Source organism: Cryptotermes secundus, unplaced genomic scaffold (genome assembly GCF_002891405.2).
Source record: "Cryptotermes secundus unplaced genomic scaffold, Csec_1.0 scaffold644, whole genome shotgun sequence".
NCBI classification, from domain to species: domain Eukaryota; kingdom Metazoa; phylum Arthropoda; class Insecta; order Blattodea; family Kalotermitidae; genus Cryptotermes; species Cryptotermes secundus.
In genome coordinates this window covers 498,218-515,955 of record NW_019742971.1, presented here as the reverse complement: position 1 = coordinate 515,955, position 17,738 = coordinate 498,218, and the positions used below count along the sequence as shown (strand labels likewise).

Here is a 17,738-nt window from a genome sequence, read left to right as displayed (position 1 = left end):
CCGTTGCTACTGTGCCTTTAAATGTCCGTTCCTGTTAGGCGCTTAATCAATTGTAAGCGTTGTGTTTTAAAATGCTGTATCTAGCTCAATTTTTATAATAAATGGATGGAATTAACTTTGTTTATATCAGAAGAGAACATAATGTCGCATATTATAACGGAAGATTTGAAATTTTTAATATAAAGTGTTATACTCTTTTTTTGTGTGTATGTTTTAATTTTGATGTGTACTGCAAAAATGGTTTCCCTGTTCTTCACAGAGTTGTTCTGCATTATAAATTCATTTCTGTTTGTAACACTTGACAAATTTTAGCAGTCCCTGATGTCATAAAACAGATGGAACAATAAAATCATTTGGTCTTCTGCTAGCGCTGCTTACACCCTTCGGATTTTCGAATCTTTTGACTGAAGGTCAGAAGAATGAAAGGATGGCTATTCAAGAGAAAACTAGAGGGGTCCCTTCTTCAGTGCTAAAACCTTCCGTTAGCGCTGCAAAACTTACTGCCCCTTCTATTTGAATGAACAGACAGTTGCATCGTGGCTGAGATACAGAGCGATCTGTTTTGTGTGCATTCGTAGTGAAATCGAATACTGTAGTTTCATTTTAACCTATATATACATCAAGCAGGTAACAACAAAAAAGGTATGTACATCGAATTTTACAATATATTTTTAACATATATATCTGCAGAATCTGCAATAAAATTACTGGATCGTGGCTAAGTTTTGGCATAACTCATAAGTATATTTTTATTTGCTGTTGTTCAGTTAGGTATTATTTCAATTCCTCTATTAGGGTTTTACTCAAGTATGTCTGGTAATTACTACATTTAAAAATAAGTATTTAGGACTGTGCATGCGCTTCTACTAGAGGCGTGCGCGCGCGCTTCCAATAGCGGACTTTAAATGCCCGACTGGCCAAAACAGGGTACTTTGGCCACGACGACCTTACTCATGACTGGCACAAACTGGGCACTTCGAGACTTAAAGGTTAAGCACAAAAAAGTAAGTTTCATATTCTGCAAAAACAGCCCCCACTTTTTGCTGGGCCCCAGAGCCTGTCTGCACACAGAACGAATAGAAGAATAGCTGCTCCAGCCAGTGATAAAACTCCAAACATACAGAATATCTCACTTTAGTGATTTAGCTATCCCATCTCCTTTTATGCTATGAAGACAGATTACAATTCAGAATATTTAAATCTGTTACTATCAGTGTTCTTTTTTTTAACCAGTATATGCTGGTTTAAATGCCAGAAAAAACTGATGTGTACATGGCAAACTTGTTATGAGTTAGAAGTCCAAAATCTGCCACTGCATTTTTGCTATGACCTTACAGGCTAAAACCAACCATGAGAACACTGGCAAGCATTAATTTGTGAATAGCCATGCCATTTTCATAAAGTAAATAAAAGCAGTATAAAAGTAATAAGTCTGTATACTATTATTTTAAAAAATTCGAACGTCTTAATTAAAACTTAATCATTTTGGCCTATTTAAATTGTTTAACAACCCAGTTCAGTTCAGTTTCAATTCTGTATGATGCCTTTATATGTACTATAAATTGTCATACTTTAATATCAGTTACAATGAACATAAAATTCATGCTTTATTTTTCTCTACAACTTTTGCTCAAAACAATTTTTACTCTGATGAATACTCAACAGGTTATGCTCAAGATGTACACAGAAACAAGTGCAAGTCTTCACATACAGTAGTTGTTACTTTTGTCTGATTTCAACTAGAAGTCAAATATTTCAACAAACTATAGTAAACCACTCCAATACAAAACCTCATGAAACTGCAGTCACTAGTTCTCAAGCTGTTACACATCTACAGAAGAATGGACAGAGTGAACAGGTACTCTGAATGTTTGTGGACACTCTTAGAAAGCATTATGCTAAATAAGCATACTTGTGGTTGTCAACAGTAAGAACAAAGCACATAACAATGACACAACACTACACAGCAAGATACAGATTATTAGAACTGCTTTACTATTCTAACCTCTGTTGAGGCAAGCCATCCACTGAATCTCTCGCACCTTGGTCACTTCTTGTCCTACCAGGAAAGTGAACACACGTACTGGAATGTGTGTGCCATTTTCATCCCAGTTCCAGGCCTGAAATACCTCAGTGTGATTTCCTGTAACTCCATCTGTCACCAGCATGATGGCTTGGTTACACTGCATGCCAGAGCTGGAGTTATTGCAGCCTCTCAGTTCTCGATACTGGTAAAGAAACACAGGTTCACGAGAGTTTCACTTTTCAATATAAATGGTAAAGTTGCCTTGTGAAGACATACAAGAAAGTGGGGAACAGAGGTAGGTCCACAGGTTTACTTATCCTCAATACCAGATAGGGTGAGAGTTGCCTTCAAGCACCAGGTATTACACCCCTGGTGATTACCCCTGGAACCCAATGTATGGGAGGCAGGGTGGGTACCAGAGCCCTTGTGGATGTCATGGAGAAAAGAAAATATATCTTGTCCTTGCCAGGAATCAACTTCAGTTTCTTGGCCATCCAGCTCAGAACTTTGACATGAAAAATAATCTACTTTGAACTATACAGGCAGTGCATACCCATGCCTACCCTTATTTCCAGCCCTGCTTATGAAACTTCATGACTGCAGGGCAACATTTACAGCCAAGGAACAGAGGAAAGCCAGTGAGATCTGAGATTCTCACAGAGGCAACTGTGAATATTACTGCCTTCTGGGATATGATGCTATGTAGTCTGGTGTTCTCCCTCCAAAACGTTTAACATTCTACGAGACCACATAGTGTCATATCACGACATCTTCAGCTGACTGTCAGTTTTTCACACTCTACTCTCCTGTTGACCTTCACCACATAGCTAACACAAACTGTATCCTGAAGCTATGACACCAAGTAGTCTCAATGTTATTTAAATAATTACATTATTTATGAGAGAGGGCACATGAATTTATCATATGCTGTGTCAAGTACTATGAAAGATATAAGTATTATGTTTTTGGACATTATCCATCGCCCTGGCTATTGTCTAAAAACCTGTCCTGTTTCTTATTTAAAACAGGTTTCTGAGACTGGTTTTTGTCCCCGTCCTCAGGTGTTTTAAATAAGAAACAGGACGGTTTTTTAGACAATAGCCAGGGTGATGGATCATCATCATCATCAGTAATCTGTCAAGACGACAGGTCCACAGTCTCTTCCAAAACAATTCCTCCATTTAATGCGATCTAGAGCTTTCTCCTTCAAATGACAGTATCCTCTTCTGTCCCCAAGGTCATCCAGCATCTTCTTACGTCTTCTTCCTCGTCTTCTTGTCACTTCTATCCGCCCCTCTATCTTTCCTTCAATAACTTCTTTTAGAAGGCAGTTTCTGCGTAAAACATGACCAATCCAATTAGCCTTCCGTTTTCTTATTTCGTGTAGGATATTCCTCTGCTCACTGACTCTAATTAACACTTCTTCATTTCTCACATAATCGGTCCAACTGATCTTCTCCATCCTTCTCCAACACCACATTTCGAAACTTTCCAGATGTTTCTGATCTACTGCCCTAAGTGTCCATGTTTAAATGTCCAAAAATATAATACTTGTAGCAATATACCATAGTGCCAAACTTTTAGATCTTAACTACAAAAGATCATCATAAAATTCCAAAATCATAACCAGTACAGTCTATGCTATTATCAATTAATGTCTGCAATCTGTTAGTTACAGTTTCTCAAATAACCTACTGTAGAAAGTGTGGAGCCATTGATTTTCCTTAGTAACATCTGATTACTCTGTTATGAGAGATACTGTCTGTCTTACCCTTTCCAGTAGTTGAAAAGCTTTAGTAAATGCATGAGTCAGATTTGCATAACCTTCCGGCCTAATATCCTCAACTGCAGCTTTCAGTGCGTTCACATTTTCCAATGTAGCCTGGAATAAATGACACAGAATCACATACCTTCTGCCATCTATGGATACATGCATATGCACAAATGAGAAAATGGAGGTATTATTATTTAGAAGCCACTGCAGTAGTTTTGGAAACAACACAAACTATAATTACAGTACATTCCGGGCTACTCATGAATGAACTGTCCAGGTTTTGACTTATCCATGTTCTTTTACAGGAGCATCACACCCCTGAAGCATGCCTACTAAGTTCACTCAGCCTGAATATGTACAAAATAAGTTGAGAACCCCTGGCCACATTTTGACAATTGAAGCAGTGGAATCTTATGAAAATGTATCATGTCACTTCAATCTGTATTTAGATTGGACAGATTTTAAAACCACTTTACATTAAGTCCTACATGCATTTTATGTGTATCTTGAGCACAGCTTGTTAATTATTTATCACAGTGAAAAATATTTGCAAGAATCTGTAAAGAAAAATGAAACATATTACATGTTCAATACATTTTTCTATAAGTCTTGTGGTTTTTGAGATAACTGAACAAGTCAGATACTAAAAACTACATTTTCAAATTTATGTATTTAAGAATCATCATGGTCTTCCAGTCACACCCAAAAGTTGGATTATCCATTTCTTTCAGTTATTCATGAATCCCTTCCCCTTCATTAGGGTGAATAATTTGGAGTATACTGCATATAAAGGAGTCAGAAACCAAATTAAGAAAGTGGATGGCATACTCTAATAAATTACTTGCTATTTCACATACCTCAATGATAATGATGTTAATTTATCATAGAAAAATTAATTGCTGCAAAGCTTATCTTGGATTATACAACAGTATGTAGTCATACATAAGTTACTGCATTCTGTTCCTATTCACTCTACCAAAAAATTGTTTCAAACACAGTTCATAGACTTAAATGAGTTGTAAACATTTTCACATTATGGATCATTTTTACAAGAAATTATGATATTCAGCTTGTAACCCATGTCAAATATAGATTATGTTGGACAAATATAGGCAAAAACTATAATTGCCTTGTGACACTCAGTGTCATTCCCAGTACCAAATTTAATTAATTTAAAACCTACTGTGATATGTGAATGCGAAACATGGTCCATGACTGAAAAGGATGAAGTTAGGTTAAATACATGTGTGAGGACACTTCTGATGAATGTATGAACCTGTAGGGGAGCAAGGGGTTTGGAGAACCATAATTATTCATTCATTCATTCATGTTTATTCATCCTGTAGATCAGATTACATTGATATAGGACATGTCACATAATATAAAATATAAAATTAACAAAATACAGTAGATTCTAAACCAGTAAACACACAAGATATATAATGATTATTTACATCTAGCATGTATCATAATCTAATATATCATAGTTTATCCATACATTCATATATTCAATATTTACTATACATAGATCGGACCACACAGGTGTAGAACATGCCACAAGTAATAAATTATAAAATTAGCAAGGTGCGAGAATTCATAACAAATAAAATCACAAAATATATAATGACTATCATATCTAGCATATATCAATATGCAGCATAACAGAATTTATCCAAACATTCATTAACCAAGAACTACGGAAATTATATGAAACTTTGATCTGTTAATGGATATTAAAAAGAGAAGGCTGAAGTGCTTGGGGCACGTGATTAGAATGTGTCAGGTAAGAGTGGCTATAAGACGTTTTGAAAGAAAGAAAGAAGGCAGAATAAAGTGGTATGTCCCAGATTGAGATGGCCTGAAGATGTAACAAATTACTTACAAGAGCTATAAGAGAAGGCACAGAGGAAAGGCAAACAATAGTACAAATGGAAATCCATGCTAATTGAGGCTAAGGTTCTTACAGTATCACACGGCCAAGGAGAAAATACGGGTGTAAGAATGTATGTATGTATTCAGTTATTCAGTATTGAGGGGGTGTGTTTCCCCATGCACTGCAACCAGTTATTGGTCCATTGTGCATCCCCCTTTTAATTTCTACTGTCTCCATACCCTACCGGTACTGGTGCTCACTATCAGCCCCTTTCTGCCAGCGAGGTTTCGGCCTTCTACTGGCAGTGGTATCTGATAATTAGTCCCTTTCTGTCAGTGAGGTTGTCCCTCCTCTGGCAGTGGTACCTAATGCTTCCCCATCTACTGGAGGCATTGGAAACTACTTGGGCGGGAAATTTGCCTAATTTAGCTCAGAGCTCTCCTAGAGACATGAGGTTCTTTTATGTGCCATAAATCTACGACACGGGACCCACGGCTTAAAGTCCCTCCCGGAGGACTTGTTCCCTGAATTTTTCAGCCCTTAAAAATTCCACGACCTCCGCCAGGTTTGAACCCGCGTACCTTGAGTCATGAGGTGGGAACGTTACCCCATGTATGTATGTAAGTAATAGATTGAATTATATGATGTATAAGCTAACTGTAACAAGAAACAAAGGACAACTTCTGAAAAAAACTTGAGGCTTGAGACTGCGCTTGATCAACGAAGAGCCACACTCTTTGATGATGATGATGATGATGATGATGATGATGACAACTACAACAACAATGATGATGATAATGACGCCAATGATGATAATGATGTTAGACAAGAAAACCAAAAAGATGCAAGACTGGAACAATATTTAGTACAACTTTAAAACTGTTTATATCTGAAACTATTGAATTATTCACCAAAACTGTTAGTGTCCAATCATGGAACTGCTATCTCACCTGAACCAGCTTTTCCTTGAAGCATGGAACAGCCTCATCAGCCCTCTCAGAATAGTTGTACACATTAACAAAGTCATTATTATTTAGTGTATCCAGAATGTTGCTGACAGTAAGCCTGGCGATAGTGTTTCGATACCCAGTCATGGAGCCTGAGTTATCCATCAGGATTACAATGTCCTTAGAGCAGGTTGCTGCTTGAATGTACCAGAACCTGTTGCGACAGTCAAATAGGTCTATTTCCTGTTTCCACTTCATGGCTATACCAACATAAACAATAACCAATAATTAGTATACTAACATAATTATGAATTGACCTAAACTTTGTAGATAAATTCTTTAATCTCATAATGTGTATTTTAACACTTTCACTGCTTGGAAACAAAAATAATCATTCAGTTGTTTGTCAAATAATACCCTCAAAATATGTCATTATAAAAAGTCAGTATGATCTCTCACCTGGATAACTTCTCATGATTCCTAATGAACTACCAAAGTATTGAAATGATAAAGCTGGATCACTATAATAGTTTTGTATGAAAACATCATCCAAGGACTCTGACCACTTAATAGTATCATAAACCGGATCATCTGTAACAGACGTGAGGTGTGATCAATTCAAATAAAATTGTTTAAGCCCTTACAGTCAGGGGTAAAACTGCGTTTTCAGAACTATGACACTACTAATAGATTATTCTGATTTATTATGAGCGGGTCATCTTAGTGTGAGTTTTCTTGTAGTTTTCTACTCTCTGTGTCTAAAATGTTAAGGCCTTCGCAATTCACCAATCATAGCAGCAAACATGCCCCAATCCCCTATATGAAACAGAACCAGTCCCAGGACACACTCATAACATAACAACGCACAATTGATAGGCGTTGTTAAACAAGACAAGTGGGTTTAGATATCAGTCAGCACATCAGCTATCCTGACAGGTTTCTCATGATTTTCCTCCAGACAAATGCTGGGACAGTGCAGTGTGATGGCATTTTATGTGAATTTGAAATACTGTGACATAAAAAGAACTAATAAAGTCCCACTTTATGTGCAATGTTTTAAATAACGCAAATCACCCCCCCCCCAAAAAAAAGGCTATTCAGCAAGAATTGCGCGTATTTTTAAAAAATAAGAACATTTTTGTCTTGACCTGTGCAAGGTTTTCAGGAATGCATCCCTCCCATAAAATTCAACTGCACCCTACTTTAAATTAAGCTATGATGTCCTCCTTCCAATCCCTTCCAAGTCATTATTCACTAATCATTACACCATCCTATCCTAATAGTCTGAGTTACTCTTTCAGGAACACATCAACAATAACTACAGTAAGAAGAATGATAATGATGATGAATTAATGCAGTGAGCTCTGAGAAACTTCACGTGATGTGTGCCAGGTTCATGATTTCCAGTTACTTTCAGGATAGTCTCATTATTAAAGAAACATACAGACAAGTTGTGATGTCAATTCTAAAGGCCTCTGATGGTGGTAAGGCTAAGGACTACTGAGATCCTGGATTTTGTCAATCATCCTGTGATTGAGGTTGGCTTCTTCTAACAAGACCAACACAGTAGGTGCCTCCCAACCTTTCACCTGAGGATGGAAACAGATCCAGTTTCCAAAACGTGTCCTTTAGAATACTGGATGATGGACAAAGTCCAAAAAACTCAGTAATCCCAAGTTTTGATGTACCTTCATAATAAATATTGGTGGGTACATGCACGATGCTGTAATTGAGGTTAACAGGGATGTTGTAGAAATGGCTATCTGTGTACAGCTCCATGGGCGTGTATGTACTGTTATCCAAGTTCTCACTTTGCTCTGTGTCTCCAGCTATATAAGAGTCCTTGGCACTATAGAAAGTGTAGTTCTCAGGTACATTAGTCCTGTTAAAGGATTCTGCTGCATCCTCAGCTGCAATCACGATGCACTGCAACACAAGCAGAAGTTGCTCATAAAACTCTAACAACTTGAAAATCAAAAGACCCTTCTGCAAACGCACATGAAATATCAAACTTCTTATACAAATCTATTCAGTCTTCAATAACTTTACAGAAAGAAACATCTCCTACCCTCTCTTAACAATTAAAGCATTATACATTGAGTATTTTTATATCTGTTGACACAACACTCCTTACTTAGTCATGGAGCTGAGCCCTTCTGGAGGAGCCGCCAATTCTGCAGCTACTCAAGAATTTCCCAGCATTTTATGGAACCCAAAGGTTCATTACCGTGTTCACAAGAGCCATCCACCGGTCCCCATCCTCAGCCAGATCAATCCAATCCATACCATCCCAGCCTGTCTCTCTAAGATCCATTTTGATATTATCCACCCACCCATGCCTTGGTCTTCCCAGTGGTCTCTTTCTTTCTGGTGTTGACACAACACTTCCTTATAAAAATACATAAATTTACATTTACATTAAAATCTTAAAATCCTAAAAACATGATATGTTTCGACCCTTATTGGGTATCATCAGGTGTATTGTTTGTGTTTAGGTGCTGAACTTGTTTTTAGTATGGATCCATATTTTGAATATGACTATATAACATGTAATATTGCGTTTGGTAACACAACTCTTGGTATTATCTATTATTATGTTGGTATTAGATATAATTAGTTAAATTAAGGTATATCTAAGGTGAAGATTAAATTAAGGTAGAAATTAAGTTTAAAATATATGTGTGTGTGTATATATATATTAGTTATTTCACTGGCGTACTGGTCACTCTGGTCGGGTTCCTCCCTAAGCGGTTACGATGTTATGAACTCTTGTAAGATTTGAAGTTTTTTACAGGATGACTATGAAGAAAGCAGTCTTCTGGGATGTGGCGCCGTGTAGATATTGTGTTAACCAACGTTTCGGAGGAACGTATCGCCTCCATCTTCAGGGTAGAAGAGATAAGAAGAAAATCCGCAAGCGAGGAACCAACGTGAGCAGGTGCTAACAGACTATGAACTCTTGTTATGTTCACATGTGTTATCTCCAATTCACTCGGGTTGCAAAGTGGGTCTAGTGGGACTGTTGTCTACACGTTATCATATGGTATATGGAGAATTCCCATGTTGACTTGTAGGTGGTCGTTTGCAAGCAAATGACAAGCATGAAAATGGCTACTAATTAAAACTTCATAACTTACAAACACAGTGCATCTTTTTGGGCATTCTGTCACATGATGGTTGAGCCTAACAACGTGAATTTTGAAGCCACGCTCTGTTGCCATCATTCAAGCATGAATGTATAAGGGGTGGGCCTTCTCGGGCCTTGCACCGCGACCTNAAGAGACTGTGGACCTGTCGTCTTGACAGATTACTGATGATGATGATGTCACATGATGGTTGAGCCTAACAACGTGAATTTTGAAGCCACGCTCTGTTGCCATCATTCAAGCATGAATGTATAAGGGGTGGGCCTTCTCGGGCCTTGCACCGCGACCTACAGTAGTTGTCATTCAAGTAAATGTGCAGTGTGATCACAGACCTCTGACCAATATCACTGAATTCAACACTGGTTTATAGCTCAACCATGAAGTAGCTGCTAACCCAAGATTTCAGTATATTTATTCATCGTCGATGGTTCAAAGCTTACAAAGACAACTTTACTGACACAAAACAGCAACAATAAACGGATCTCTGATAGGAACATTGGCAAGAAAGAGAAGATATTTGAAAATAACTCATGATAACAGGTTCAACTCACTCTGACAGCATCCATTTTACGATCTAACATTCTCTGAACGTTGTCAACAATCTCCTTCAATATGGCTTCTCCATCTTTTTCTTGCACTCGAAGATGTAACTTCTTGTAGCGCTGGAATTATAAAATGATATTAGCTGTAGTCAGCTGATAGGGATAAACTTTAGCATAAAGCTGTCCTTGACACACAGGCTGGCCATTTCTAAAAGGAGAACGTAGGATGTTGGTTCCTAACTCTTTGTGCTCGACTAATTAAGCATCAAGCCCTGATGCTGTAGGGAGGAGTGAAGGTACAGATCCATGTATTCATATCATACGCACTACATGGAGGTGACTTGTCAGCTTCACACCCTGCCCCTTCACCTCCGGGAAATGAATGTACCCACTACATGGGAGGTTGGGTTGGCTCCTCTGAAAACTATAAAAAGGTAAAAAAAGCAAAGTTATCCCTGTAACAGGCCATGAAGGCCCATAGGATTGTGAGACGTTGAGGGTCCCACATTATTTAGACAATCGGCTCAAAGATGGCGGTAAGGTTGTCAGCCTTACGCGCCGGCCGCGCTTTACTGCACAGGAACATAATTCCTGGTACTCATTTCTGTCAGAGGCTGAGTTGACCCCAGGGCCATAGTGCGGCTGGAAGGATTAGGTCAATTGAAAAAATCCACCTCATCGGGATTCGATCCCGCGACCTTCCGGCTTGTAGCATAGCCCCTCAACCAACTACGCTACCGCGTGCCCCCTCTGAAAACTGTAGAGAACAGAAAAATCTCTTGTCCATGTCAAGAATAGAACCTCGATTCTCCGACTGTCCAGCCTCTGAACTATTCACTATACTGACTGGGGTACCTTCGGCAGTTTTACAGAGCCGTGATAGGTCAACTGGTACAGCGACGGGCTACAGGCTGGGTGGCCATGGTTCGATTCCTGGTAGAGGCAAGAAATTTTTCTTTATTCCACAGTGTCTAGACCGGCTCTGGGGCCCACCCAGCCTCCTATCCAATGGGTACTGGGGGCTCTTTCCAAGGGGGTTAAGCTGACCACTCACCTCCATCTAGTGCCGATGTCAAGAACTGTGGAGCTGTACTTCCATTCCTCCATACGTCTTCATGATGTGGCGTGGCGCTTAACTAATTAAGCACAGGATATAATACCTTTACATTTTATCTATTATACAAACACTCAGTCCATCATAAATCTTGCACTGTCTGTTCTGGGACTGAACTTGGGTCTCTGCGATGGAGAGATGGTATCAAATTCCCTGAGGCTTGTCATGTCTGAATTTAAAATTGTGACTAATTTAAAATTGTGACTATAATGAGCAGCCTCCACATTAGCCATTGCAGAGTTGCATGCAAGTGTTACCTCTCAAGTCCGGTTACTTACTGCTTTCATATCTGTGGCTTTTGTAATACTTTGCCCCAGGTACCACAGTTCATCCCCGAGTTCATCAGCCCAGAATTTAATGCTGAAAAATAAATATACACATTGTGCGAGTAGCCACACAGAAACAAACATATACATACAATGGGTCCAAGATTTCGAGGAACAAAGTCACCGGTTCCGGGCTAACCAACTGGGGTTAAATTCCCGGCAGATACAATAATTTATTATCTTTGTCATCACTGTGTCCACATTAGTGCCGGCGTCCCCTTAAGACTCTTATCCTATCAACATCAATAGCTTCTTTCTACAAGTTAAACTGTCAAGAGTCTAGTATCATGGCAAACACGTGGAGCTTCACCTCCGCTCTTCCATACATCTTAATGGCATGTGGTGCATAAAGATAACATCTTTTACCTGTAAACCGTAAAGGTTTTGGTATAATATTTACAGTACAAGAATTTGCATTAAGTAGGCCACGCTAAAACTGTTTATGGTGGATGATCTTAAACAAAACCAGAATTTATTGCCTGGTCGGTGTAATTAGGTAAAACATAAACTAAATACATAGAATGTGCCAAGTAAGTATTTACTTATAGAAAGTCTAGTGGGATTGAAAAGGTCGTTAGCATGAAACCAAACGCTTGTTGCTTAGTTTCTGTATGTAGCTCCAATGTGGGAGCCTCGACGTCTCACAACCCTATGGGCCTTCATGGCCTGGTACAGGGATAGCTTTAATTTACTTACTTACTTAGTTTCATTGTTGCTAGTTCGGATCAGATATCTTTTTTAACTCTTAATGTCGATTAAGAGATCGTAAAAAAATGTATTACTCGGTGTATTGCAACATCTAGTAGACAATGTTGGAACTAGTAGAGACAATGGAAGAGTGACCTCCAAACTGGAGCATTGCGTTCTCCTGTTTATTAATGTGTTAATAATCGTGAACAGCCAGTGGAATCGATTAGAATTTTTAACTATCGACCAATCCCTCTAAGTGACATACTTTGAACATATCACATCATTCTGATTCTACTCTGAAACTGCACTGAACCACATGACGTCATTTGGTCCAGAATCTCCTAAATCTGCTGATTTGCGCAGGCTGATGCACTAGCTACAGCCCTGAAGCTTTGTCCTTGTCGAGTTCTCAAAAACTGAACGAATTATCTTGCCACACTTACTTTTCCTTCATATTAAGAAATCATATCCAGTTTATTCATATTCCAGTTTCTATCAGTTGTTCAATAAATAACAAGTGAAAGGCCGAAGCCTTAAGGCTCAAAATCAGATTCCCACCTGTTCTAAACACACAGTCTCAAAAATTACTGTCGTCGCCATGACGGCAGTTTAGAAAGTCCGATTTATACAAAGCCCTATTTACTTGCCTGCAGTTGTTTCGCCAGCTAACTCCATTGCACAGGCTTCTTCTTGAGTAGCTGACAGTCACTCAGCTGGCCAATAAATTACGCGCTTTCTATGGAATGTAAAACCTCGTTTTCATATTCACAGGAGTCAGAGGAATCCAGCCTACAACCACAGATTCTATTTCTGCAAGATCAGTCGCAAGTCACTAGCTTCTCGTCTACGTCCAGGTCTTCCAAATGGCCTATTTCCATCAAATTTAACTACCAAAACATTGCTCGCACTTCTCACCCCCCCCTATGCGTTCTACATGTCCCGCCCCTTCTATCATTGTCCAGTTGAACACCATGTATTTTATTGCAATATTTTCGATTATCGAGACAAACCAAAAATGTGCGAACGCGAATAAAAAAAATATTACGTTGTGCGTACTTTTCCTAACTTGTTGCAAATATTGATAGTTATATTCACTCAAAATATATCCGATTATGCAACAAATCAAAATAATTACATTTCAGTTTCTTACGGCGTTGGATATGGCAGATTTGTGCAATCCGTTGGAAACTAACCGATGTTTCAAATGAATATTTCGCTCCCTTAAGTCGAAACCAGAACTAACTGTGTAGCAAGCATAGCTTTCATGTTTCTCCGAAACGTCGGTTGATTATCAAACGACTACACGGCATTATATCGCAGACGATAGAACTGTTCATGACCACCGCTGTGAGCACCTGAAATCACACTTACTTCTCCCTCTGCCGCAGACTGAAGAAGGCATCTGTATCCGCCACGCCGACTTGCAATGCAGTCACAAGCAGAAGTGCGATCGCCAAAGCCCCCTGAATGATCAAATTCGCAGGCGTCCCCATGGCAGCTGAATAAATACGTTACAACACGAAGCCCGCCATGCTGCTCTGTATTTCTGGTCCAGCACACTTAGGTCCGGCCAATGGTTGCAATGACTGGCCCACAGATTTCTGCGATATTTTTAGATCGCCCCGTGTGCTCTTTTATACGTTCAAGTGCAAAACGCCGGTAAACGGCGCCGAACGTGGCAGTCAGATTTGACAAACGGCGGGGCGATTTGTTGAAGCAGGGCCAAGTCATCGTGAGTGCCGGAGGGGCGTGAGGGCATAAGCCAAGCATCGTCCCCTCACAGGATTTCTGTAAAAAAAAATTGGGATTAAGGGAAAATAAGGAAAAGTACCAATTATTATTGAGGCATGCGGTAGCGTAGTTGGTTGAGGCACTGTGTTACAAGCCGAAAGGTCGCGGGTTCGAATCCCGATGAGGGCATTGGATTGTTTCAATTGACCTAATCGTTCCAGCCGCACTATGGTCATGGGGTCGACTCAGCCTCTAACAGAAATGAGTGCCAGGAGGTAATTTCGTCTTGGATGGCGGCAATGTCAGGTAAGACTAATGGGTAATTAATGGTAGGGGGTAGTAACCTGCAGACCAGGCCCACAGCTTCCGACTACAATAAGCCCGTTCCTTAAGGAAGGAATGGGGCTTATTAGATCGCAATTATAACCCAAACTCAGTGAAAGTACAAATGATTCATTGTTTTTTGCAACACGCTAACTGCTACTGTGTATTCAAGGGACAACGCGAGGACGTTGCAGGTTTTGCCATTTGCTCTGATGCAAAAACACTGCAACACTAGTCCATCCCCACCAGGCAAACGCTGAGATAATACCTTTGTAATAGGCCACAACCGCTTTCTCGCGCGTCCTTTCCAATTCAGTATTAACTGCCACCTGCCAATCGATGCTACACAGCCCCAGTAGCTGACAGCGTGGGCCGCGCCATAGCTCGAGAGGTTAGTCGCTGGCTTCCCACCGCGGCGGCCCGAGTTTGATCCCGGGTCTGGTCAAGTGGGACTTGTGGTGGACAAAGTGGCGCTGGGGCAGGTTTCCCCTGCCAATCTTCATCCCACCAACTGCTCCACAATCACCCTCACCTATCATCTGGGGCTGGTACAATAGGCCAGAAGTGCCCGCAGTACAAGGGACTTAGTCCCACTCCACTAGCAATGATAAAAAAAAATAAATAAAAAAATAACTGCCAGCGTCGTTAAACAAGCCGCACTACCATCGCAATGTGTGAGTGTGCGTCTCTCTCAACTTCTGAACTGGCTGATCGATTCTCGATGAAGTACATTATCAAAGTTATGTCACTGGGGTCAAACCAACAATTCTATTATCTACAATCGGTAATAACACGGCGGGGCGCAGGAGTCTGTATATATGGTCTTGAAATTATGTATGGCAAGAGTTTCGTTCACCGCGTGGAGGAGGGTAACAATACCTCCACCATAACCGTGCAAGTCTTAGAAAGCAACGAAAAGGGAAGCCGATGCCTGGGGGTATAACTGGGCAACCCTGTTCAAACAAACTCCGTGGCTTTTACTCCACAAGCGAATTATACCGACCGAGCGACCGCCGCTTGTCGCCGAAGTTAGTGACAACTTCAGCGGATAGACGGCGTCAAGTGGTTAGCATAATGGATACCCACGACAATTAATTTCGGTTTCCTAGACCGGAGCCGCTATTTTCTTGAAATAACTACTCAATTATCATCACGAGGCTGAGTGGAACCCGTTCCAGACCCACTACTTCTCAGAAAATCTGGTAGCGCCGGGAATCGAACTCGGAACTTTGGATCTGTAGCCAGGAACTCTGACCACTAGACCACAAATGCAGAGAGAACTGATTCTCTAGGCTGGAAGTTGGAAGCAAGGCTGATGACAGTGCTCTGCAAAAAAACAATTATTGTTGCGAATCCCGAAGAAGTAAAAACCCGAATCAAATATGGCACCATCTTCTGAGGAAAGCTTTAGCTAAAAAATGGCTGTTTTGTAAAAGATTATGAGAGTGAATAGAGTTTAATACTGTTTTCAACTTAAAACGACAACATGGCGGTGAGATAACGGGGAAAAAAGAGGATTTTTCTATGGATTATTGAAGAGAAAATTACTATGAGCGGCCCCCAAAGTCTCCTGTACTTCAGACATTGTCCTTCTAACATCAACGGGTAGCCTGGTTCCACAGCACGGCCCTGGTGTAGGAAGAAGGGGCCTAACAGTGTGTACTAATGACCAGGAAACTCTTGGAGGCAGCCCTCAAAGTCTCCTGTACTTCAGACATTGTCTTTATGCCATTGATGAGGTAGTTTGCTTCTGGTACGCAGCCCTGGCATAGGAAATAGAATCGTGTCCGTTCTTGAAGGGGAAAGTATTGTGTGCGGTCGTCAATGTATCAGGCACTTCAAAGGCTGTCCTTCTGATATCACCGTGTAGTTTGCCTTCAGGTCATGTAGTTTTCCTTGACCCAGTTATTGAATTGACAAAAACCATTCAGTTCAATATTCCCTAACGGATGTGCCGTGAGTTACACGTAATTACAACTTACAGCCAATCTCCACACACGCTAAGTCTGCTGTGTCTTAACCAGCCGCTACCTGGCAACAGTTCCCAACAGTGGAGATTCTTAAGCTTCTCACACCCAGGTCCTCTTGTCACAGCCGCCCGTGTACAACTCTTGTGAACTGTTAACTCCACTATAGCGACATCTCTTAATTCCCAGGCTGGCGGCCATTTCACACTAACTTCCTAGTCTTCTCTTCACAGGATGAGTTTCGATGCCCAACTGTCTCAATTCCTCTCAGAGTCTGAGTTGCTTTACGGCTCGCGCCATAGCTCAAGCGGTGAGTCGCTGGCTTCCCACCGCGGCGGCCCGGGTTCGATCCCGGGTCTAGTCAAGTGGGATTTGTGGTGGACAAAGTGGTGCTGGGGCCGGTTTTCTCCGAGTACTTCGGTTTCCCCTGCCAATCTTCATTCCATCAAATTCTCCATCATCATAATCACTAGGGGCAGGCTACAATAGGCCAATCAGTGGCCGCCGTGCCGAGTGGACCCAGTTGGACTCCACACCTCACTAAGCGAATTAAAAAAATTACTTTACGGCTGGTGGTTTACCGCCAATCGCTTCGTCTTGGCGCCAAACACTTTGAGACCCACGACCAATATTGTTCTTTTTCCTGAACACTGGTGGTCATAGTCCTTACGTAACATCCCCTCTGACAGGAGGAGTGGTATGCCGTTTACAACTGCTGCTGGTCCTCGTCAGCGTAGTCATTCTCTGGTATGAGTCCCGCGAGATTCATGGCTATATTTTACTAAGATACCAGACTCCTCGAACCTAGAAAGCCAGGTCCCCATCTTTATATCCCCCAGGAACAAAGTGTCCCAGTTATAGTCCCCAGGCACTGGGTTTCCTTTTCGTCGCTTCCTATGGTGGAGGTATTCGATCCCGCCTCCACCCCTTCGCACGGACAGAGTAGAAAACACAGTTTCTAACAGTATCTCTATTCTTACATTCGTATCCGTTGCAGCGGGAACGTGTTTACAGAACCGTTGCCCAGAAACGGCTATATATAACAGCGAAAATGTTAAAATTTGGTCTCTTATGACTTCAAACTCAGGTAATTCGGGAAAGCTCGCTGTCTCTATTCAGGAAACTGGCGAGGGCTACGCAACTGCAACAACAATACAACGTAAACCGGGCCTCAAGACGAACCACGAAACGCAACGTGCAAGAGCCCACTGTGGTAACACAGGGATAAGCAATATCCCACAGGCAGGAACAACCAGCGTGGGGCTCCCCGAATATTGT

The 17,738-nt window shown here is 40.9% G+C and overlaps 1 protein-coding gene across 1 annotated transcript in view; it reads right to left on the bottom strand.

Annotated features, from left to right (window-relative positions):
- LOC111873616 (voltage-dependent calcium channel subunit alpha-2/delta-3) overlaps positions 1-17,738 on the bottom strand; it is an 84,270-nt gene that overhangs the window by 27,756 nt on the left and 38,776 nt on the right. The window contains exons 2-9 of the mRNA XM_033755126.1: positions 13,810-14,226; positions 11,701-11,782; positions 10,318-10,428; positions 8,309-8,546; positions 7,080-7,211; positions 6,624-6,880; positions 3,798-3,908; positions 2,004-2,228 (exon numbers count right to left, since the gene is read on the bottom strand). Coding sequence (XP_033611017.1) covers positions 2,004-2,228; positions 3,798-3,908; positions 6,624-6,880; positions 7,080-7,211; positions 8,309-8,546; positions 10,318-10,428; positions 11,701-11,782; positions 13,810-13,931 — 1,278 coding nt within the window. The 5' untranslated portion in view covers positions 13,932-14,226. The remainder of the gene's footprint in view (positions 1-2,003; positions 2,229-3,797; positions 3,909-6,623; positions 6,881-7,079; positions 7,212-8,308; positions 8,547-10,317; positions 10,429-11,700; positions 11,783-13,809; positions 14,227-17,738) is intronic.